At 41.4% G+C, this 12,697-nt stretch overlaps 1 protein-coding gene across 3 annotated transcripts in view; it reads left to right on the forward strand.

Moving 5' to 3' along the window:
• The window catches only part of BCAP29 (B cell receptor associated protein 29), a 43,483-nt gene extending 42,043 nt beyond the window's left edge, over positions 1 to 1,440 (forward strand). For all 3 annotated transcript variants that reach the window (XM_012935325.2, XM_055146832.1, XM_055146842.1), the window contains exon 8: positions 301 to 1,440. In XM_012935325.2, the coding sequence (XP_012790779.1) occupies positions 301 to 336 (36 nt within the window). In that variant the 3' untranslated portion in view covers positions 337 to 1,440. The remainder of the gene's footprint in view (positions 1 to 300) is intronic.
• Positions 1,441 to 12,697: the final 11,257 nt, after the last annotated feature.

Here is a 12,697-nt window from a genome sequence, read left to right on the forward strand (position 1 = left end):
ACTCCTGGTGATGCTTGGGGGACCATATGGGGTGCCGAGGAGCAGACTCCCATTTCGACCATTTGATCTTTTCATTCTCATTTTTGGGCCACACCCAGTAATACTCTGAGTGTACTGGGGAGGAACCATCTACCAATGGGGTGTCAGGGATCAAACTAGATCAAACCAGCATTAGCCACATGCCAGGCAAAGGCCTTCCTTCTGCCTGTACTTTCTCTTCGGTCATGTGAATCCTTTTCTTACTCTCAGATGCAACCACCAGTCTATTTATTTATTTATTTATTTATTTATTATTTACAGAATCATTCAGGAAAAGGAAACAAAAAAAGCCTGTGAACTTTATGAAAGAAGACGACTGTGGTGCACCGTGTCAACATAAACATGTTACCATGTCAGCCTCTGGAAAATGTCCAATTCACTTCAGAAACATGGAGTCAGCCACTAAATTTTTAATATCCATTCATAGGGCTGTGTCACAATGGCAGTATGTGATGATGTTTCAGGTATATAATATATAGCCTGTATTCTAGCTCATAAGAAAAATGCAAGCATGTTAATCCTATTTATACACTGATAGTAACACATGTATATGATGGCTATATGCTAACAAAGGGAAAATATTCATTAGCCATTTACTTCCAGAATTAGATATTTCAGTTGCTTGAAACCATTAATAGCTTTAAAAGTTTTGATGAGCTTTGATTAATAATAATATTTTACTTAATCAGGGAATGATAGTGACCAGGTACTTCAAAATAATAGTTAGCTGATGATATTTGTCCACAAAGAGATTAGGTGTGGATAGATGATCAGAATTAGCCACTACTTGTGTAAAGGCTGTGAAAGGACAAATAAAACCATGAACCTGACCCTTGATGGGATTTTTAAGCCTGATGATATTATGGTTTACTCCAGACAGCTATAGCAATAGTTAGATTAGTATGCTTTCTGCACCTGTTGCACTGTTTTTGTTGGTACGTGTGTTAATACATAATTATAAGCAATCTATTTTTTCAAGTTCATCTAGTAAAAGAGTTTACATATATTTGCATAAGTACTATAGCACTGAACTGAAATATATTTTTCAACAATGTGGAATTCTTAACTTAGTTAATGTAGAATACATTTTTTAAAAACAGTGTTTCTCATTACTGTGAGAGTTACTGATTTATACAAATTTTACCTCAAATGTGCATATGCTGGTGTCACAATTTCTGAGCTGTTTCTGTATTCTGAAAACTAAGTATTAAAAGTTGTTTTTCCATTAAAATACTTATGGAGAGTTTCCTTTAGAAGGGATCACTAAGAAAATGATGACTAGAGGAACCAGTTGGGATGGGAGATGCATGCCGAAAGTAGATAATGGACCAAACATGATGACCTCTCAGTGTCTGTGTTGCAAGCCATAATGCCCAAAAGTAGAGAGTATGGGGAATATTGTCTGCCATGGAGGCAGGGGGAGGGTGGGAAAGGGGGTGTATACCGGGGATATCGGTGGTGGGGAATGTGCACTGGTGGAGTGATGGTTGTATGATCATTGGATTGTAACCCAAACATGAAAGCTTGTAACTATCTCACGGTGATTCAATAAAATTTAAAAAAAAAAAAAAAAAGAAAAACATTAAGAAATTTAAAACACAATACCATTAAAGAATGACAAAATTTTTGTTGTTTTGCAAAAGTAACTATTTCTATATTTATTTGTACTTAAGTCAACAAGCATTAAATAAATCATTTTATATATTTTTAAAGTTTCCTTTATAAAATAAGAATTTTAAATGCTTAAAAAGAAAATAAGAATTATTGTAGCATAATTGAGGTTCTGATTTTTAGACATAAAAGGGTTTTGTTTTTGTTTTCATAAAACCTAAATATAAGAGAAAGTGAAAAATAGGCATTGGAAGTTTTAACTTTCTTGGTTAATTTTCAATTATATTATTTTTAGCATTAGCTTCATTTTTTTTTATGGTGGGTGAAATGAGCAAATTCATAAGAATTTTATTACAGATAAAAGTCAGGAGTTACTGCTTGAAAACAAACTTGTAGGAGATATTTGACAGGAGTAAGAAACGGAAGTTAGACCAGATGGGCTGACAACACCATAAGTAACAAGGAAAGGGGTGCTAAAAGGGAGAGGAAATGAACAAATGACAACTCAGAATATCAACTGAGAAATATCAAAGTAAGCACTACGTGGATAAATATTTAGATACTGAACTCTTGTGATCCTTGTCACAGTACAGGTCATTTAATGGCAAGAGAGCAATGGAAGGGTAGCAAATACGAAGCTGTAGAACTGACAGAACTAAAATCTAATACCATTTCACAGCAATTTAGACATGTGATTTGTAACAAATTATTCAAGCTTGCTAGACTTCCTTTCTCACATCTCCAAAATGGGAATAATAAAATTTGGGTTAGAAACACTGTATAAATTAAGATAATATGATTCATGAAGCTGTTCAGAAAAAGGGAAGTCTGGGTGCTCTTCAGAAAGCCTGAGGATTTGAAAGATTCCCCGAAAGCACTTGAGAAGTATACATTTCAGTGACCTTAGCCCCCTCAAGTTTTACATCTCTGCAACCTGTTTGAGCAGTACCCCCAAGGCAGCATGGCTAGGCTTCAGGGTTAGGATTTGAATTCAGAATTTAGGTATCTTGGTTCCCCGGCAATATTCCAATCTTTACACATCATACTAACTGTACTTTGCCCAATAAAAGATTACCATGTGTTAGCCAGGGTTTGAATGAGGGGGCTTAGTTCTAGATTCTGTGTATTAGCACCATACCAAACTGCCTTTCAGTCTATGTTTGTTAATTCTTATTCTTCTCAGTCACTGATTTTGTTTAACTTCATGGATATATTTGAACTTTTTATCTTACTACTGAAAGTAATTATGTCTTTATATCTTTGACCGTATTGCAGATTTAAAACAAAGCTTTGCGCTTTGCCATTAGTTCTGTAGAATTTTTTTCAGACTATCTCTGCTTAAAATTTTTAATGAAGTAAACAAGTTCTAAGAACTCTAGAATTTAGTCTGATTCATCCTCATTGCTTCTCTGAGTCTATCTCGAGTCCCAGTAATGATTATTAAATAATCCTGCACCCCGATCTAGTGTTTGGAGGTGGGTATGGGGTGGTTTTTTAGGGAAATGTATGGGGGTGGGGCAGGAGGGCGGGGTATTTAGGGTTACTCACCTAGGTTCTTAGGGAACCACTTGGTGCTGGGGATCTAACCAGGGTTGACTGCCTGAGAGGTAAGCACCTTAACCCCTGGTTCCGCCTCTTCAGCCTGGAGTTTTGACTACTTAATAGTGATCCTGTCCTGACGTCATAATACATATTTACATACATGTAAGTACCCATACTTGTAGTTGGTATTCACTTGTATGTAAATTCCTAGCCCTGGAGTTCCTGGTACTGGAATCTGCTTCCGTGTAGAGTCCTGGCCTCCCAGATGCAGCCACTGTATGAACCTGCACCTTTGTCCTGCTCTGCTTGTGTTGGTTGGTCTGATTCTGCATTCCCATTTCATTGCCCACTGCCTTGGATCTATTCCTCTCATCCATGGCTCACCCATCCCCTAATCCTACTGACATCTGATACACCATGCATTTGAATGTCTGCTCTACACTGTGTGAAAATTGCAATCCTTTTAGGCACTTGTAACAGCTAAAACTACTAGCTTTTTGACAGCTAAAATTACTAAAATTAAGCATTAGGTGTTTTTTTTTAATTTTTTATTATTTTAATGAATCATCGTGAGATACAGTTACAGATTTTCATGATTAGGTTTCAATCAAACAACGTTCGAGTACCCATCCCTCCACCAGTGCTCATTCTCCACCACCAATATTCCCAGTGTCTGTCCCACCATCTCCCCCTCTCCCCCCCGCCCCCACCTCTGTGGCAGACACATTCCTTCTTACTCTCTCTCCTTTTGGGTGTTATGGTTTGCAACATAAGGACTAAGCAACCATCATGTTTGGTTCATAGCCTACTTCCAGCATGCATCTACCATCCCGAGTGATCCCTCCAGCCATCACTTGCTTCGTGGTCTCTTCTCCATCCCAAGATCGGCTTCCAAGCCGCGGGGCCACCCTCCTGGCCTTTATCTCTACAGTTAAAATTATTTGTTCATAAACCCTTCTGTACTTTTTAATATCCTTTGACTTTCCTAGACTTCTTCAAATTACATGTAAAGATTTAGATTTCTTCTTTTAGCGCTTGTTATTAAACAATACTTTGTGACATATTACCTTCATAGTGTTGGCTACCCATCTTGATCTCAAAAATGCACGACCTTGGGGCCAGAGAGATGGTACAGGAGGTCAGAAACCTGCCTTGCATCCAGTCAACCTGAGTTCCATCCCCAGCATTACCTATACCTTGAGCACAGCGGAGTGTGGCCCAGAAACCTGAGAAAAAATATATATGAATTTAATTTTTTCTACATCAGAAGTTCATGCCAACACTTGAGGAACTCTGCTTCCTGTTCAGTGGACTGAATAATGCCCCATGGTGTTGGAATCACGAGAACCTGAGAATATCATCTTTTTTTCTTTTTTTCAGCTTTTTTGGGTCACACCCAGTGATGCTCAAGGGTTATTCCTGGCTCATGCACTCAGGAATCACTCCTGTCAGTGCTCAGGGGACCATATGGGATGCTGGGGATTGAACCCAGTTCGACCGCATGCAAGGCAAACACCCTACCCGCTGTGCTATCACTCCAGCCCCGAAAGCATCATCTTATGTGGGAAATGATGTGATTAAGATAAAGATCTTGAAATGGAGAGATCATCCTGGACCAGCTGGATATGCCTTTGCTGCAATCACAAGTGTCCTTACAAGAAAGAGTCCAAGGATATTGCCAGGGAATGAGGGCAGTGTGGCTAGGGAGCCAGAGATGGGAGGGCAGTAGCCAGAAGAGCTGGAGGTGGCAAGTAACAGACTGTCCTGAGAGCCTCCCAGAGGAGCATGACTGCAGATATTAATGAACTCAGATGCCTGAACTCCAGGTCTAGGAGGCAAGGAGCTTGTTACTACACACCATAAGGTTGGCAGTATTTGCACAGCACCCATAGGAAGCTAATGGCAGGAGTAGATGATGTATATAGAACGAGTCTCTAAGGGGATATAGCAAAATTTTAGCGTGTGTGGGGAAACATACCAAAAACACCTCATGGTCTTGCCCATTCGCCGTTTAGATGAATCACAGATAGCCTTGGCATCTCCTATCTTCTTTTTCTCCTTCAGTTTTATTTCTCCTGTTGCCACTGCCTCGCCAAACCAAACCATTTCTCACCTGGGCAACTATGACAACTTCCTGGTCTCACATTTCTCTCATTATCTATATATGCTCTCGTGAATCACATGCTTCCCTGCTTAAAGTCTTCCAATCCCGTGCCATTGTGCCAAAGATAAAATTCCCAAGACCTCACTAGACTCTTGATAATTCTCTAGTCTCACCTCCGTTCACCTGCCCTACCAATCCCTGCAGTCTAGTTCTCTTTAACAGGAGACAGTTCTCCCCAAGCTCAGAGATTTAGAATAAACTATTTCCTGAATGCCAGCCCTGTCTGTCTTCACCCTAGTCTTATTTTCATCGTAGAACTCATCACTGTCTGAAGTGATCTCACTGAGTTTTGGTTTTGTCCCCTGCCCAGTGACTAATGGAGTTCCCATGCAAGTACATCAGTAGTTCATATCAGGGAGTGGGGATGTGTAGCAATACCTCCAAGGTTTCTAGTTGCCACAACAAGAGAGATGTTTCTGGTGTAGAGAGGCCAGGGGAGATGTTGGAAGTACCCTACCATGCATAGGAAAGCCCCCACAACAAAGAATTATCCAGATTACCAAGGTTGAGTCGTCCTACAACAGGTGGTTATGACAAGGGGTACTCATCCGTCAATAGACATCAGACATCTCCTGAATGGATGCTCTGTACACAGTTCAATAAATGAAAGGGACCAGGTGTTTTTTTCTAAGTCTCTTTACAGCCTAAAAGTGAATTAAAAGCCATAGTCTGCATATATAACACAACACTATCCTTTTTTTTCCTTTTTCCTACCTAGGGGATTCATCTTCCCACTTTTCATGTAAGGATTACCATTTTAAACTATATTATCTTCATCCAGTTTTCATAGATTTAACTTAGCCACCATTAATCACCATTAACTTAACCATTGGCAACATGTAGCATGACCTGCCACATCTGTGCAGCGCACATGGTAAGAGTTAACCAGAGGAGACCCGGGGCTCTTTCTGTCTTCATCTCTAACTTACGCCTCAGTAAGAACCTGCGGGCTTACCCTTCAAGCCCATGTTCTCCCTTGGGCATATACCTTGCTATTTCCACTCTGAAGAAATCTGTGCTCTCTTGAACAACATGTCCCCTCTTTCTCCCCTCTCATATCTCTCTCTCTCTCTCTCTCTCTCACACACACACACACACAGACACACACACGCATACAAACACACACACAAACACATACACACAAGCCAACAAAAGACTTTCATCACATCAGCCATATACCTAGGACTTAAGAGCGTGAGGTCATTGTGACAAATTAGAGGACACACAAGACTCGTCCAGTGCTTCATTTTGGGTTATTAGTCCTGTGTCCAAAATCTGAGGCTAGGATGTATTTGAAGTTTCTACTTTGCCACCCAAAAGCAAGTACCTTCTCAATTAGCCAGGTTTGTCAGTAAAGGCACTGCTTCTTCAGATAGCTTTGTTCTCCTAAAGCACCACCCAGGCTAAAGAATTTTATTCTTATTCTTCCAAGGGCTGCCAGTTTCCTGGAACACAGCTGACTTCTAGAAAGCCACTTCTTAGCCAAGTGCTTCCTGAAGTAATCCTTGGGAATTACTTCCTGAAAAGGTTTTTTCCCTTTTTCTTTCTCTCATTCTTCTTTTGTTTCTGGGCCACACTGGCAGTTCTTGGCTCTGTGCTCACGAGTGTTCCCCTGGCAATACTTGGGGGACCTTATTTGGTGCAGGGGATTCCAACCAGAGTCAGTAGGATGCAAGGCAAGCATTTAACTTAATCTCTGTGCTCTCTCTCCAGCCCTTAAAATCTATTTTCATAGAAGGATAAGGCAAGGCAGACAGAGATCTGAGATTCTGAGTGACCTAGAACAATTTAGAGTTCTCTGAAATACATACATATGCATGTATATGTATAATTACCTAAGCAAAATTAACTTTGAATAAGGAAATGTTTTCAAAATAAAAAAGAAATCATGGGGCTGGAGAGAGAGTACGGGGGTGAGGTGCTTGCCTTGCATAGCACTGACCTTGGTTTTGTTGCGGAACCCTGTAAGGTTCCCTGAAACCCTCTAAGAGTGATTCTTAAGCACAGAGCCAGGAGTAAACCCTGGTGTGGCAATATAGGTACACTCTGAAACAAGAGAAAATACGAGAATAGATCACAACTGTAGCACTGTAGCACTGTCCTCCCATTGTTCATCGATTTGTTCGAGCGGGCACCAGTAACGTCTCCATTGTGAGACTTGTTGTTACTGTGTTTGGCATATTGAATACGCCACGGGTAGCTTGCCAGGCTCTGTGGTGTGGGTGGGATACTGTTGGTAGCTTGCCAGGCTCTCCAAGAGGGATGGAGGAATCAAACCCGGGTCAGCCACGTGCAAGGCAAATGCCCCACCCGCTGTGCTATCCAGATCACAACAAAGTGACTAAAATTTGGAGACTCAGATCCTTTTCTTCTAAGGTTTCTCTAGGCTTTATTTCAGGAGCCTTCTCAGTTGCTCCCTGCCTTCTCTCTACCCAGACCACTCCACATCTGCAGCGTTCCAAGGGTACCTGTGTGCTTGAGAGGTCTGACGCTTAAATTTCATTAACTTCACATAAATATGTGGCAAGGAAAAACTGGGAGGGCCAGGCTATGATAATCAACTTGCTGAAAACTTCAAAATTTAAAAGAATAATAATCACAATCATTTATTTTACAGTAAGTGTATTATTCATCTCTTGCTATAGAACATTAATACAAATGTAGTGACTTACAAAATTTATTCTTGAAGCTCTAGAGATTGGGAATCTGAAATTAGCATTATAGAGTTAAAATCAAATGTAAGCAAAGTGGGTTTTTTTCTCCTTTTCGGAAGCTCTGGGGAGAATGTCTTTCTTGGCTTTTTCAGGTTACCATTTCTTGGCTCATGGCCCCATACCACCCTCAAAATTAGGTGGTCAGTCACATCACTTTGACATTGATCTTCCCCTTTCCTCTCCCACTTTTGAGGACCACTGTGATTTTTACCATAAGTCCACTCTAATAGTCTAGGACTATCCCTTTCATTTCAATCATTTCATGTCCCTTTCAAATCAATTCATTACATGGGGGAAGGGACAAGTATTAGAACATTATATGACTAAAACCCAATCATCAACATTCTACTAATTTGCTTTCTCTCCCCACTCCCCCATATGTATGTGTGTGTGTGTGTTTGTGTGTATGTGTGTCTGTGTCTATGTCTGTGTGTGTGTTTGGCCAAGGATTGAACCCAAATCTCATGCTTGCAGGGCAGCACTTGACCAATGAGCTACATCCCCAACCCCTTTGCCAGGTAACTTTGTTTTTTGTAATAAGAATACGGTGCTATTTGGTAGTTCACTGTTATATTTACTCAGTGTGCCAGTTATTTTTAGTTTTAATTCTGGGGGGCGGAGACGGGGGTTAAGGATACTCTTGGCTCTGTGCCCGGGAGTGACTCTGAACCGTCCTCATGGGACCACATGTGCTAGATCAAGGCACGAGCCCTACCCTCTGTTCTTTCTCTCCTGCCCAGGCTCATTATTTTGAGCATCAAGTACTCTTTTTCCTTTGGGGTGTGTGTGGGGAGAGGAACAGTACTAGGGCTGGGAGGGCGACGGGCCTTGAGGGATGAGTTCTGTATCCAGGCTTCCTGCAGAGCATGCACTTAGACAGTTGCCCCCTTCTGTACTTTTCTCTGGCCCCTTCAGTACTTTTGAAATGGGAAGTTTTTGTTTTTGTTTTTTTTTGTAATCAGATTCTCATAACTTTTCACTGGTCCTCACCTTGGAGGATTTTTATTTTAATTAGATGATCTCTCCTTTTGTTTGTGTGTTTTGGAGCCACACCCTGCAGTGCTCAGGGCTCTGTGCTCAGGGATCACTCCTGGCAATGCTCCAGGACCACATGGAGTGCCGAGATCAGATCTTTGCCTTGCAGAGTCTTCACGTGCAAGGCAAACGCCCTACCTGCTGTGCTATCACTCAGACCCCTCCGTTTCTTGATGAAAAGAAAGCGAGTTGTTACTCCCAGATCAGCATGCATGAAAGGCTTGCTGCCTTGGGTTTTCCCAAATGATGGCGCCTACAGTGTTTTTCTCAGACACTCTAGTAGAGAGTCAGAGCTGTAATATTTCCAACTAATAGAAAGAGAATTACAAAAGGATAGCTCAGAACATACATGTCTCCCCCAAAGAATGAGGGGGTTATTTATTTATTTATTTAGGGACCTCCCAAGCCAGTTTAGAATGCCCCCCACCCCCTCCCAGGGCCATTCCCAGCAATACTTGGCCAATCTGGCCAGACAGTTCAAAGCTTGGGTGAGTCAAAGTGGTGATGCTCGGGCTCTGCTTTGTCGGGGATCACCATGGCTCTACCTGTAGCACTTGGAGTGTGATGTGGCACCAGGGATTGAACTTGAGCCTTCGCTCATGCCAGGCAGGTACCCCTGGCCCCAAAGTAAAGGCTTCTACTAAGGCATGAATATCTTTTAAAACCATCTTTATTTGAGGCACCATGATTCCCACCACTGTTCATGATAGGGTTTCATGCATGCAACATTCCACGCCATACCCTTGGCCAGAGGATCCTCTTTCCTCCAACACAGTCCCAAGGCCCCTTTCCATCCCGCTTTCCGACCCCCACCCCCATAAGTGCAGTTTGTTAGATTAATTGTTAGGTTCCGTTGCCTTTGGCCATTTAATATTTTTCTACTATTTTCTTTATGTCCCACATATGAGAGAAGTCTGTATATGTCTCTCTCCTCTGACTTCGCTTGGCCTGATACTCTCCAGATCTATCCATGCAGTAGCAAATTGCATGATTTCCCCTTTTCTTACAGCTGAGTAGTCCTCCAGTGAATAGTACTCCACCCAGAATACAGCACGCAGTCCTCATACTCAGGAAACCAAGGAGATCTTTTTTTTAAGATAGGAATCAACCAGACCTAGAGAAAAGACCTAATGACAGTGATATGGGTGTTGACATCAGGGGTTCCCCCACAAACGGTCTGTCCACATTGTCCTACAGGATGAGCAGAGTGACTGAGGATGAGCGGTGGCTAAACTTAACCCACACACTCAGGATTTCCAGGTAGTTCTTGAGAACTCATGTTTAAATGTGAGTAAGCAAGCACACAACTGGGAATCTGGGACAGGCCTTGGATATGAAAAATAGTAACCAAAACAAATAGCAGAATGTGGTGGGAAAGGACAGTGTGCAAGGAGAAAAAAAGAGTACAGTTAAGAATAATGACTTAGCTGTTTGTGGTGGTGGTGGTGTCAAGAGTCAGCTCTTGTGGTGTCCAGGATCACACGTTGGTCTTTCTGGCTCCCATTTGCTGTACCAGGGATAGGATTCAGAGATGTGAAGTGATGCTTGGCAGTGTGGATCCGTATGGATTGATGTGGGTGCAATATGGATGTCTGATGATGCCATGTGGGGACAATGTTGGAGATGGAACTGATGGACTGATACGTGAAGGTGAGCACTCTACCACTGAGCCATCCCCCAGGCTCCTTTCACTGTTTCTTTTTTTAACTGTTGTGGTTTAGGTAACATGATTTTGGTGTCCAAAGTTACTCCATCTTCATTAGCACTGAAGTGGTCAAGACTCTCCACCATTATGGATATGGAGAGTATCACGCTAAGTGAAATGAGTCAGAAAGAGAGGGACAGACATAGAAGGCCTGCACTCATTTGTGGAATAGAAAATAACATAATATGAGACAGACACCCAAGGACAGTAGACACAAGGGCCAGGAATATTGCCCCATTGTTGGAAGCCTGCCTCATGAGCTGGGGAAGAAGGCAGCTGGAAGAGAGAAGGGATCACTAAGTCAATGATGGTTGGAGGGATCGCTCAGGATGGGAGATGTGTGCTGAAAGTAGATAAAGGACCAAGCATGATAGCCTCTCAGTATCTGTATTGCAAACCATAATGCCCAAAAGTAGAGAGAGAGTATGGGGGAAATTGCTGCCATGGAGGCAGACACTCTACACTCTACACTCAGGAATTACTGCTGGCAGACTCAGGGGACCACATTGGTCAATCATGTGCAATGGAAGTGTCCTACCCACTGTACTATTGCTCTGGTAACTCTGTCACTATCCCACCAGTCATATGACTGTCACTTTTGGTCCTCCTCTTCCTCTCCCCATCTCCCTCCAATGCTTGGTATTCTCAGATCTGCCACCAAAGTCCAAGGGTTAGTCATTTGATACTCTATGCCCTTTGTCCTGTTCCTCTACATATTGCATATGAATGAGATAATGCAGATGTGTTCTTCTCCTGCTAGTTTATTTCAATTAACTTTATGTCCTCCAATTATAAGCCACTATAAGATTTCATCTTTTCTTGTAGTTGTAAAATTCCATTCTTTATATATTCTGTGATATATATACGTATATATATATATATATCACAACTTGCTTTATTCATCTCTTGGACATTTGGGTTCAACAATGTTACAAGTTTATGTCTTCAAGAAAGTCATGGGTTTTTACTTCAGTACCATGTGAAATGTAAACCATAACATTTTCTTTTAAAAAAAATAATAGTCCCATAGGAAAAAATATATAAGGGCCCACCAAATCTACATTACAATGACTGAAAATAGACCCATACTAATGAACTGAATTCAAAGAGAAGATTCTGCAAGTAAACACAGCACACACAGGGAGCTGGATGAGTTCACATTTCTCAGAAGGACCTCTAGAAGCTTAAAGACAATGAAAATTTTGAGAGGAAAATTATTTCCAACTTAGAATTCTATACTCCATCAGGAACCAAAGTATGAGTGAAGAAAAAAGAATTTCAGTCTAGCAAGTTCTCATGAATGGTACCGCCCACACATCGTTTTTGTTTTTTTTTTCAGGAAGCTGGTGCATGGAGAATGTGCTCCACCTAAAGGATGAGTAAACTGAGAAAGAGGAAGAAAAAGAAATCCACACAGATAGAGACACCGGGGAATCCATGGGGAGATGGGGAAAGGCAGATTTTTTAGCTATGAAGCTGCTCAGATGACTCTGGTTGAGACTTTCGCAAGAAGATGAAATGAATAAGTACCTAAATATTTTGGTTTGGGTGTCACTCTCAGCAGTGCTCAGGGCTTACTCTGACTTTGTGCTCAGTGAGCACTCCTGGTGATGCTCAGACTGCCTCGTGGTATTGGTGATTGAACTTGGGTCAGCTGCATACAAGACAAGATCCATATCCCCTGTTCTATCTCTCCAGTCACTAATGAAAAGTCTAAACAAAAATAAATTAATAAAACTCAAGGAAATACCAAAGAGATAGATGTTCAAGAGATTAAAAGTAATAGTGACTTACTACATCACTTCCTTCTTAATAGAAAATAGAATTTTAATAATATGAATACTATAATTAAAATTGAAATTAAGGCTGTATTAGGGATGGAGGAAG

Source organism: Sorex araneus, chromosome 1 (assembly GCF_027595985.1).
Source record: "Sorex araneus isolate mSorAra2 chromosome 1, mSorAra2.pri, whole genome shotgun sequence".
NCBI classification, from domain to species: Eukaryota; Metazoa; Chordata; class Mammalia; order Eulipotyphla; family Soricidae; genus Sorex; species Sorex araneus.